Source organism: Nematolebias whitei, chromosome 12, assembly GCF_014905685.2.
Source record: "Nematolebias whitei isolate Nwh7 chromosome 12, NemWhi1, whole genome shotgun sequence".
NCBI lineage: Eukaryota > Metazoa > Chordata > Actinopteri > Cyprinodontiformes > Rivulidae > Nematolebias > Nematolebias whitei.
Genome location: NC_056509.1, coordinates 47,260,849 through 47,272,938, shown reverse-complemented (window position 1 = coordinate 47,272,938; position 12,090 = coordinate 47,260,849). Strand labels below are relative to the sequence as shown.

General features: G+C 45.6%; 1 protein-coding gene across 1 annotated transcript; it reads right to left on the bottom strand.

Annotated features, from left to right (window-relative positions):
- Positions 1-666: 666 nt before the first annotated feature.
- LOC119418689 (NLR family CARD domain-containing protein 3-like) lies at positions 667-9,218 on the bottom strand. Its single transcript, XM_037686027.1, has 9 exons — positions 9,199-9,218; positions 9,049-9,118; positions 8,718-8,937; positions 5,645-7,424; positions 5,406-5,579; positions 4,941-5,066; positions 4,512-4,532; positions 3,204-3,250; positions 667-1,211 (listed from the first exon to the last, which is right to left on the bottom strand). The coding sequence occupies exons 3-9, from the start codon at positions 8,782-8,784 to the stop codon at positions 667-669; spliced, it is 2,760 nt and encodes a 919-aa protein (XP_037541955.1). The 5' UTR covers positions 8,785-8,937; positions 9,049-9,118; positions 9,199-9,218.
- Positions 9,219-12,090: the final 2,872 nt, after the last annotated feature.

Sequence of the window (12,090 nt, the reverse complement as noted above, 5' to 3'; positions counted from 1 at the left end):
CCAGGTGTAGTTCCTACAGTCCAAGTGTAGTTCCTACAGTCCATGTGCAGTACCTACAGTCCAGGTGTAGTACCTACGGTCCAGGCGTAGTACCTAAGATCCAGGCGTAGTACCTAAGGTCCAGGCGTAGTACCTACAGTCTATGTGTAGTACCTACAGTACATGTGTAGTACCTACGGTCCATGTGTAGTTCCTACGGTCCAGGTGTAGTTCCTACGGTCCAGGTGTAGTACCTACAGTCCATGTGTAGTACCTACAGTCCATGTGTAGTACCTACGGTCCAGGTGTAGTTCCTACAGTCCAGGTGTAGTTCCTACAGTCCAGGTGTAGGTTCAGATGTAGTACCTACGGCCCAGGTGTTGTTACTATGGTCCAGGTGTATTTCCTACAGTCCAGGTGTAGTTTCAATGGGAAGACAGACACAAAACGTAATGACAGAAATATTTACAAATACAAACATGGAGAGTAGAGTGAGTAAACAGCAGCAGAGTAAGGACATGTGATCAGTTTGTGCTCCAGCAGTCTAAGCCTATAGCAGTAGAACTAAAAGATAGCTCTGGAAACCCAAGCCAGCCCTAACTATAGGACTCATCAGGAAGGACAGTTTTCAGTCTAGTCCTATAAGTAGACAGTGTCAGCCTCACCTTTAAACCACAGGGAAACCTCCTACAGAGAACACAGAGACACTGAGGAACCCAACCAGCCGGAGAACCCAGACCGAAACCCAAAACCAGGATACAGAGGCTCGGTGAAGTGGTGGTTGTAGGTGTGAAGGTGGTTCAGGGTGTTTTTGGAGATGCTGTAGAATGAAAGGATCCCAGCACGCCAGTCCAAATACACTGCTACTCTGTGAAGGACCGACGAGGGGACGGATGTTCTCTGGTTGTTGTGCCACAGAGAGTAGCCGTCGTCATCAGAGCAGTTCAGACTCCAGGACTGCTCGTTCCACCCGAACATGCAGTTGTCACTGTTCCCTCCCCTCCTCATCCCTCTGTAACTCACAGATATGTAAACTCCTCCGCTCCACTCCACCTCCCAGTAGCAGCGATCGGTCAGTGCGTTCTTACACAGCAGCTGGATCCGGCAGTCGAACCTGTCCGGGTGATCGGGATACGGCTGCTTCTCCTCCACCAGCGTCACTACCCTGGTGTCCTCAGAAAGTCTGAGGTTTGGGTTTAATGTGTTCGGGTCCAGTTCGAGTTCACAGAAATCTGATGGAGGAAAGAAAAACACCAAACCTGACACACCACTTAAATTCATCATATCGTCCATTATGTGTTTTATGTTGATAAATGATTGTGTGATCGCCGATTCAGCTTCCTGTTTTTATTTTAGCTGTTCATAGAACTAAAACTTGTGACTTTTGGTTTAGTTACTTTCATACTTTTCTAAATATTTACTATTATTTACACATAACTTCTCCATAGCTAATTTTAGCTCGTGTTTTTGCTTCTTTTAAATTTTAGCGTTGAACTTTTTTCTGCTAGGGTGTTGCTTCTTCCAAAGACTCTTCTGGACAGAAAAAAAAAACAAGGAGCTCAGTGTCCCTTGCCTGGATGTGGGTTAGCGGGGCTCCACCCTGGAGCCAGGCCTGGGGCAGGGGCAAGTGCCTGGTGACCGGGTCACTACCCATGAGGCCCGGTCAGGCTCAGCCCGAAGGAACAACGTGGGTTTGCCTAATTGTGGACCCACCACCTGCAGGAAGGTCCATAAAATTCGGGTGCATGCCTCCATGGGCAGTAGCTGAAGGCGGGGTCATTGGTGCTCTGACCCTGGCTTACCAAAGCTGCTCTTGGGACATGGAACATGACCTCTCTGACGGGGAAGGAGCCTGAGCTTGTGTCTGAGGTTGAGAGGTACTGACTAGATCTAGCTGGGCTCACCTCGACGCACAACATGGGCTCTGGAACCGATCTCCTTGAGAGGGGCTGGACCTTATTCCACTCTGGGTGTCCATGGTGATAGGCACCAAGCTGGTGTGGGTCTACTTGTAGATCCCCGACTTGGTGCCTTGTGTTGTAGTTTTCGCCTCATAGAGAAGACAGTAGCTTCCCTGCACCATCTGGTGGTGGTGGTGGTGGGGTGGTGGGGGGGGGGGGGGGGGGGGGTTCTCTGACCATGTGCTGATGTTTGTGCCTATGCACCAAACAACAGTTCAGAGTGTCCGGCCTTCTTGGAGTTCTTGGTGGGGGTACTGGAAGAAGTCCTTGGTGGGGGTACTGGAAGGTGCTCCAGCTGGGAGCTGAAGAACCGTCAGAAAGATCTTCAACTCACCTCTTGAAAGAGCTTTAATGGCATCCAGACTCAGACGGGGGACAAAGAGTCCAAGTGGGTCATGTTCCATGCCTCAATTATTGAGGTGGCTGCCTTGAGCTGTGGCCACAAATTTGTCAGTGCTTCTCACGGTGGCCATCCTTGAACTTGATAGTGGACACCCCGGGTTAGGGAGGCTGTCAAGCTGAAGAAGGAGTCCTATCAGGCCTTGTTGGCTCGTGGGACTCTGGAGGCAGCTGTTCCGACCCTCACCTTTGGTCATGAACTAAGGTGAGGAGCTCCATCATCTAAGGGGGGAGCTCGGAATAGAACCGCTGTTCCTTCACATCAAGAGGAGCCAGTTGAGATGGTTCAGGCATCTGGCAAGGATGCTCCCTGTGCGCCTCCCTAGGGAGGTGCTTCAGCCATGTCCGACAAGGAGGAGACCCTGGGGAAGACCCAGGACACGTTGGAGAATCTATGAATTAAGATAGAAAACCTACAGCCTGAAAACAGGAAATGTACTTCTACCCATTCACTGATCCATGGTGGAGTTGCAGAAGTAACAGGTTCTGGGGAGAAACCCAGGTATCACTCTCCCACGTAACACTTTTCAGAAGAGTCCTAAGGTGTTCCTGGACTCTGGGGTCTCCTCCCAGTGGGACACAACCAGAAAACCTCCATAGGTTGGTTTCCATGAGGTGACTCCTTTTGAGGGAGGAGGAAGGTGGAGGAGCAGCAGCTCTGGAGCTCTTCACCTTAGTTCATGACCAAGGCTAAGGGTCAGAACATAGATGGACCAACAAATCAAGAACTTTGCCCAAGCAGAGAAGCACCCTCGTTACAGCAGATGAGGATTCCTGTGATCACTCAACAAGCCCCCAGATATCTGAGCTCCCCTGCTTGAGTCAAACTCACCCCCGATCTGAAGGGTCATTAGTTGAACTTACACTTTCTCAGACCGGGTTCTAGCCTCCGTTCTCCACCGTGGTCCACCCTGAGAGAACAAACAGTCATCAAACAGGTTTCTGCTGAGAACAAAACGTCACAGCGAGATTTATTTATAATAAAAGTGGATGACATGAACATAAGGCTCTCTACCAAATAAAATCTTAGTTGAGCTGTAGATTTTTTATTTCATTAAATAACATGAAGATGCTGTTGAGTATAAATTAATCTTTGTTTAATCCCCTGTGCAGTGACATCATCAAAATGTTTAACTTAATGATGGCAGTTTTCTTAGTGTTGCTACAGCTACGTGCATTTAACACAACGTTAGCAGGGATGTTATTAGACATAGATCCATCCTGGGGTAGATTGTCCTCTGTGGGTCACATCTGCATGACGGGAAATTATTTTCTACAATATCAATCACACATTGTTAGATGAATGAGTTAAGCAGCAGCGGACGTTTATTTATGTTTTGCATCAAAGTGACCAACTTCATGTCCCTGGACTCTAATGCGTTCTGGTCTGGTCTACATTTATTAAAGTTAAATACAAGTTTCCTTGAATGCTTGAATAATTTAAGTGCAAACTGAGAGAGCAAATGGCGTGAACAGGTAGGAAGTTCCTGAAATGTAACTGGGGAGCAGATTTGTACGGAGCCCCAATGAAAGGATGTGGTGACATCAACAAGCGCACGTCCTTGGTCGAGTTCATCTGATTCAGGTGTGTCTAAAAGGCAGTCTGTTGTCAGGTGGAGAACCTGGAGACGAGTTTGCCCAGAGATGCACCTCTCACAGGTAGGAGAGGAAGATGGGAACCCTTTGACCCTTTCACAGCCTGTTATGAAACAATGTTTTTTGCATATTTTAGGAGAAAATAACCCACTTTATCAGAAGCCGTGTAACATCCCATAATGGTAAATGGACTGTACTTATATAGCACCTTTCTATCTTATCGAGATACAAAGCTCTATGCAACACAATCTGTGCTTCATTTACCCATTCATGCAGCTCTATACTAGATCTATACAAAGAATAATCAGAGCTTTATCACATTCAAACACCGATGGGACACACATCGGAGGCAGTGACGGCTTCAGCGTCTTGCCCAGGGACACATCAGCATGTGACTCCTGGTGGAATCGAACACCTAACTTTCCCATTGAAGGACGACTGCTCTAACCACTCATCCACAGCCGACCATGAGGGATGAGGGATTTACATAAGAATCAGGATAAGATCAGAGTCTGCTGGAATATGATTAAGATGTCTTAAAGGATGTCTGTTCATGTTAATAGAAGGTGCCTTTACAGATTTTTTTTCCTTCTGTATCTATTAAAGAATTACTACCAAAGCCTGTACTGCCGCCTGCCGCCTGAACTCTAGAACTACACGTCTTCAATTATTTTAGGACATGGGTAAATCATGGTAGAGCTGATTAAGGAGGCTGTTAAGTTTAAAATGATGGGAAAACCTTGATATTTATTTTATTTTTTTGCTCACTGGACTTTGGACTCCCGTGTCTTTTTGCAGAGGGTCATGCCTCAAATCAAGTGAGGACGTTCATCATGTTCAGGTCAAAGGGGCAACGTATGGTACAGTAGATGCAGCAGGCAGACGGTGCATTCAGTCTTATTGTTGGCATCGTTCAAACTAAACGCTGAATAAAATGACTCGTTTCGTTTTTTGTACCTGAGCGTGTCCAGTCTGAAGTCTGGATCCTCCAACAGAGCAGAGAGCAGCTTCAGTCCTGAGTCTCCTGGGTAGTTGTAGCTCAGGTCCAGCTCCTTCAGATGGCTTGGGTTGGACCTCAGAGATGAGGCCAGAGAAGTGCAACCTTCATCTGTGATCAGACAACCTGAAAGACTAAAAATATAAAAAGTTTCAAACTTCATGTTTAATTGATCCCAACTGTTTTCTTGGTCGGGTGCTCCAGTTTCCTCCCACAGACCAAAAACATGCATGTTAGGCTGATTGGTAACTCTAAATTGTCCCTAGGTGTGAGTGAGAGAGTGAATGGTTGTTTGTCTCGTTTGTCTCTATGTGGCCCTGTGATGGACTTGCGACCCGTCCAGGGTGTACCCCGCCCCTCGCACAGTGATTGCTGGACATGGGCACCAGCGACCCCCGTGACCCAAAATGGAATAAACGGGCAAAGAAAATGGATGGATGGATGTTTTCTTGGTCCAAAACCTGCTTCCTCACCTGAGAGCTTCCAGCTTGCAGTGTGGACTCTGTAGTCCAGCAGACAGAAGCTGGACTCCTGAGTCCTGCAGGTTGTTGTTGCTCAGGTCCAGCTCTCTCAGACTGGAGGACGAGCAGCTGAAGATCAGGGACAGAGCTTCACAGCTCTTCTCCGAGAGGTCACAACAAGTCAACCTGAGGGAAATTAAAATGAATAGTCTGTGGTGGACACAAAGAGTTTCTGAACTTTGGTCACCTACAGAGCTTTGTTGGAGGCTTTGACCACCGGCAGCAGCCTCAGGAGAGCCTCCTCTGAAGCAGAGTACTTCTTCAGATCGAACACGTCCAGATCTTCTTCTGACGACAGTAAGATGAAGACCAGAGCCGACCACTGAGCAGGAGACAGATCATCTGTGGAGAGACCACCTGATCTCAGGACCTGCTGGATCTCCTCCACCAGAGAACCATCATTGAGTTCCTTCAGACAGTGGAACAGGTTGATGCTTTTCTCAGGAGACGGATTCTCTCGTATCTTCTCTTTGATGTGACTGACTATGTTCTGGTGGTCCCGTGAGTCACGTTGTTTTTGGGAGAGAAGTCCTCGCAGCAGAGTCTGATTTTTAGGACATGAAAACCCCAGGAGAAAGCGGAGGAACAGGTCCAGATGTCCATTTGGACTCTGTGACGCCCTGTCCACAGCAGTCATGTAGAAATGTGTCTCAGATAAATCTCTCCTTGGTTCTGATTCTTCAGAGTTGATTTGTTTCTCTTCCAGCAGGTTGAGCCCACAGCTGATGAAGGTCAGGTGGACATGAAGAGCAGCCAGAAACTCCTGGACGCTCAGATGGACGAAGCAGAACACCTTGTCCTGGTACAGTCCTCGCTCCTCTTTGAAGATCTGTGTGAACACTCCGGAGTAAACCGAGGCGTCTCTGATGTCGATGCCACACTCTGTCAGGTCCGACTCGTAGAAGATCAGGTTTCCTTCCTGCAGCTGCTCAAAGGCCAGCTTCCCCAGATCTTCAACCATCTTCCTGGTCTCTGGACTCCAGTGTGAATCTGTCTCTGCTCCTCCGTAGTACTTGACCTGCTTCACTTTGGTCTGAACCACCAGGAAGTGGATGTACATCTCAGTCAGAGTCTTGGGTAGCTCTGGTCCATCTTTGGTCTTCAGCATGTCCTCCAGAACCGTAGCATTGATCCAGCAGAAGACCGGGATGTGGCACATGATGTGGAGGCTCTGGGACGTCTTGATGTGGGAGACGACCCGGCTGGCCTGCTTCTTGTCTTTGAACCTTTTCCTGAAGTACTCCTCTTTCTGTGGGTCCGTGAACCCTCTGACCTCCGTCACCATGGCAACGCACTCAGCAGGGATCTGATTGGCTGCTGCAGGTCGTGTGGTTATCCAGAGGCGAGCAGAAGGAAGCAGGTTCCCTCTGATGAGGTTCGTCAGCAGAGCATCCACTGAGGTGGACTCTGTGACGTCAGTCAGGATCTGGTTGTTGTGGAAGTCCAGAGGAAGTCGACACTCGTCCAGACCATCGAAGATGAACAGAACCTGGACCTCATCAAACCTCCATGTTCCTTTGGTTTCTGTGAAGAAGTGATGAACGAGCTCCACCAAGCTGAACTTTTTCTCTTTCAGCACGTTCAGCTCTCTGAAGGTGAACGGGAACAGGAACTGGATGTCCTGGTTGGTTCTGCCTTCGGCCCAGTCCAGAGTGAACTTCTGAGTTAGGACTGTTTTCCCGATGCCGGCGACTCCTTTTGTCATCACGGTTCTGATCGGTCCATCTCTTCCAGGCGGGAGTTTAAAGATTTCTTCTTGTCTGATGGTTGTTTCTGGACCGTGTGGTCTCCTGGATGCTGCTTCGATCTGTCGGACCTCATGTTCTTCGTTGACCTCTCCGGTTCCTCCCTCTGTGATGTAGAGCTCTGTGTAGATCTGGTTCAGGAGAGTCGGGGTTCCTGCTTTAGCGATCCCCTCAAACACACACTCGAACCTCTTCCTCAGCTTCAGCTGATGTTTTCTCTGACGCTCTGCTGATGAAGCTCCTGAGAAATGAACCAGAAACGTGTCGAGTTTTTACAATTAGAGGAAATCTACGGATGATTTTTACAATCCAGCTAATTCTCTAGACTTTATTAAACTGTAGCCGTTAGCCTACATCACAACATTTAGCTCATTCAGGAGTCTGTTGCTCTGACTTGTGTTTTTTCCAACTTTTAATTTTCCGATTATTCATTTACAAATATTTTCCTCATAGATGTACTGTACGTAGAGATCTCTCGAGTTCCTTAAAAACTTGGTTCTCTTTGAATTTAGCTTCAGCTGCTGGCTCTGTGCTCCGTCTGTTGCAACTTTCAGCTAATCCTTTGCACTTTCAGCTTTTAGCTAGTATTTTTGCTACATTTAGCTTTGAGCTAGGCTTTTGCTACTTTTAGCTTTGAGCTAGGCTTTTGCTACTTTTAGCTAGTCTTTGAGTACTTTTAGCTTTGAGATAGACTTTTGCTACTTTTAGCTAGTCTTTGAGTACTTTTAGCTTTGAGATAGACTTTTGCTACTTTTAGCTAGTCTTTGAGTACTTCTAGCTTTTAGTTAGCCTTTTGCTACATTCAGGTTTTAGCTAGCCTTTTGCTGCTTGAGCTATCCTTTTGCCACTTTTTGCTTTTAGTTAAGCTTTTGCTACTTTGGCTTTAAGATAGCTTTTAGCTACATTAACACAATATGATCTGATTTATTATTCCATTGTTTCTCATTGTGTTTGTGTTTTTTTACGTTTTTATTTTTTGATGCTTTTAATTATATCGTGTTAATTTTTACTTGATGCTGTGATTTTATTGTTAAGCACTTGAGTCAAAGTTTCTGTTTTAAATGTGCTCTATAAATAAATTTGACTTGACTTCATGTTCAAGGTGTCCTTTTGCTACTTTTAGCTTTAGACCTAGTCTTGTGGTACATTTAACTAGCCTTCGGGTATTTTTAGCTTTTAGCTAACCTTAGCTGTTTTCAGTTAGTTCTCTACTTGTAGCTTCTAGCTATTGTTTTGCTACTTTAACTAGAAACTAGCTGATTAGTTAGCTTTTAGCTGTTTTGTCCAATTTGTTGCTGATTTAGGTTTTTTTTTTCTAGTTTGGCTACTAGTTTCCGTTCTGCTATTTTAGCTTTAACTTGTGTGAACATAACTAGTAACCAACTAGTTAACTGGTGTTTTGCCACTTTTAGTTTGTAGCCAGCATTCTGCTACTTTTGGCTCGTGCTTTTAGCTAGTATGTGCTTCTTTCAGCTGTGTCTCTGTGAAGTTCAGCGCTTTGGTTCCAGATGAATCGTACTGCTCTGCAGACGCTCAGCCAGCTTCTCCTGGCTCATCTTCCTCAGGAAGAACACAACGATCTTCATCAGAGACGTTCTGCTCTGCTCCTCTTCCTCAACACTCAGCTCCTCCTCATCCTCCCTCGGATCTCCTGAACGTTCTGGCTGGTTTGGACCCAAAACTTCCTGGATCTTCTTCAGCTCATGTCTCACAAAGCTGCAGATGAGTTCCTCCAGCAGCTGGAACAGAAGAACGTTTGAATCCAGCTGAACGTGGTTACACTTTGAACATCAGATTTTATTAAACATAACAACGGTTCGGTTCTGTTCGTGACGAAGACGGGTTCTCACCAAGAAAATGGACTCCAGACCTGTTGGACTTGAGCTACCATCCAGAAGCTCTGAGTCGTGTTGGACGACGCTGCAAAAACCACCACATGTAGTTTGTTAAAGGTGCCGTTTGGTACAAATAGAACTCAGAGTGTTTCATCAGTTCCTTACCCTTCAGGTCTGGACTCAATGAGACGACTCAGACACACGTTACTGTCCACCGACGCCCCGCTGAGCTCAGGACGCTCCGGCTTCTGATGGATCCTGACAGAAACCGACCCAAGTCAGAGTGAAGTGGCCGAACAAACATTTATCTGAAAATGTTCAGGAACAACTGAAGACGAGTGAAAAGCAGCCGAAGTCCAAAGAAAATCCCTGAAAGAGCTTCAGTGATGAAGTTCTGGTCCAGACCACGTCAAAGGGTCAGAGGCTGCTTGGAGAGGACCGGATCAGGACTTTTGCACAAAGCCACATGTGTTTTAACGATAATCTGATCCTGCAGGAGCAGAAACATGAACGTGCACGGCCTCCGGCTGTGACAATCACTAAATTGTTAGTAAAATAACTTTTATAAATTTCTTCTGCATTTTGTTTAATATTTTAATTCTTAAATAATTTCAGCTCCGTCAGAACTGATTTTAACTTTAAAACTTTTTAAATGTTTACAAACATCTCCACAAAAATGCAATCCTCAAAAACATCTGTTTTGGTCTTCTGCTTCTTTTAGCCACCGTTTTGCTCATTTTAGCATTTAGCTACTGTCATGTTAAGAAATTTTATATTTTAGCTACATATTTATCATTTTAGCTTCGGAACAATTTTACTAACTTCAGCTTCGGCTGTCGGTTTCTGCTCGTTTTAAGTTTTCACTACAAGTTTGATGTTTTTAGTTTTAGCCACAGTTTAGCTGATATGAAGCAATGAATTATCTGATTTTAGCTTCTGTTTTGTTTGTTAATCAGTTAACGAGTCAACGATGAACTAATTTAATCAAGTTCTTCATTTTTCAGCTTTCCTGCTGTTTCCACAGAAATAAAACCACAAACAGTTTGAAGAAACTTACTCTGCTCCTGGAGGAGGACGAGTAAAAGCTATAGGAGGTTCCATGGACGAGCAGCTCACCCCTGACCTGCAGCTGGGTCCAGGTCCAGATCCAGTTCTGGGTCTGGGTTCAGGTCCGCCCTCGTGTGGTTCCTGCAGTTTTGTTCTTCAGAAAGAGACAGATCTGTGACTGGAGGCCCTGGCGGTTCTGTGACACTACACACGGACCCTGGGCTCACCTCTGGACTCTGCTGTGGTTCTGGTGGTCCAAACGCAGAGCGGGCTCAGAGGGAGCGCCGCCTTCGACTCTGCAGAGTTCACACGGACAACATGAATCAGCTGATTTTACATCTTCCTGAAGAACCCTCTGACTGACGTGCTGCTGCCATCACCTCCAAATTATATTTTATTTGTTCACTTTAAACATTTTAAATGTTTCCCAGGGTTGACTGTGAATAAAATATGGGTTTATGATACTTTAAAATAGTTGTGTTCTGTTTTTATTCACATTTTAGACAATGTCCAAACCTTTTCAAAATAAGAGCTGAACAAAAGGCTTAAAGATTTTTCTAATTTCAGATTATTTTGATTGATCCGCAGTAAAAGAGTTTTAAATTAATTGTTCGTTCGTTCCATTAGTCACAAAAGTCCAAAAGCCATTGTATAAAATGATATTATAAAGCTTTATGGTAATAAATTGTTAAACTTATTAAATAAAATCAAAGATAGCTACTCGTTAAATAATTTTTACATCACATTATCTGAGGATTATAAATTTACAATGAAAGATTAGGCTGTAGTTAATGTAGACATCAGTTTTTAATCTCTTATAATCTCTGCAGGAAGAGATGATCAAATATGTTTTAATGGTTCTTCTGCATTAGACCATGAGCTGAAAGAGTTTGCTTCAATTAAACAACTTCATTTGGAAACATTCAGCAGTTTGTTGTAGTCACATAAAATAAATCGATTTAAGAAGTTTATTCAACACTAAATAAGAAGTTAATTCTCATAAAGCAGAACTGAAACTTGGTGGGAAACTCCTCCGTCTCACAATAACTGCTCTCTGACAGTTGGTGAGATATAAAATGTGACAGGAGCTGGTTGAAATAACCTTAAATAATTATAATGTTCACCCTGAAACAAAGTGAACACTGTTTGTTTCAGTTTGTTGGACCCAGATGAGACTGAAGTCCTCCTCAGACAAGAACCTCTTCAGAGGCTTTTACACAAAGTGAAACTAAAATCATCTTTTTAATCCATAATAACTCCATAAAGTGTTTTGAGTCAGAACTTACCGTTCGTCCATCAGATGTTCAAAGTGTGAGGAGCTCACAGTGACGCTGGGAGATCTGCAGACACTTCGGAGCTTCTCAGAAACCACGTGACCCAAACAGAAACCACGTGACCCAAACTGAGGATCGTCACGCTTCCAAAAAAAGTTTCCAAAGTTGCTGCAGTTCCTGTTTTTTCTCTACTTGGACCTGAAGGCAGCAGAGATCTCAGCTCGTCCACAGGAAGAAGACAAACCTACTGCAGGGCCGCCATGTTGGAAAGTGCTACACCTCCCACAGCAGGCAGACAGGTGGAGACACCTGGACCGTCCTGTTGGAGGCAGCTTGAACAGTTTGTTTTTAGAGGTTTTGTAGCCGTGGTGACGTCCCATTGACAAGGTTCAGGTATGTCAGGGTTCAGGTGTGTCAGGGTTCAGGTATGTCAGGGTTCAGGTGTGTCAGGTTCAGGTGTGTCGGGGTTCAGGTGTGTCGGGGTTCAGGTGTGTCGGGGTTCAGGTGTGCCGGGGTTCAGGTGTGTCGCAGTTCAGGTGTGCCGGGGTTCAGGTATGTCAGGGTTCAGGTGTGTCAGGGTCAGGTGTGTCGGGGTTCAGGTGTGTCGGGGTTCAGGTGTGTCAGGGTTCAGGTGTGCCAGGGTTCAGGTGTGTCGGGGTTCAGGTGTGTCAGGTTCAGGTGTGTCAGGGTCAGGTGTGCCGGGGTTCAGGTATGTCAGGGTTCAGGTGTGTCGGGG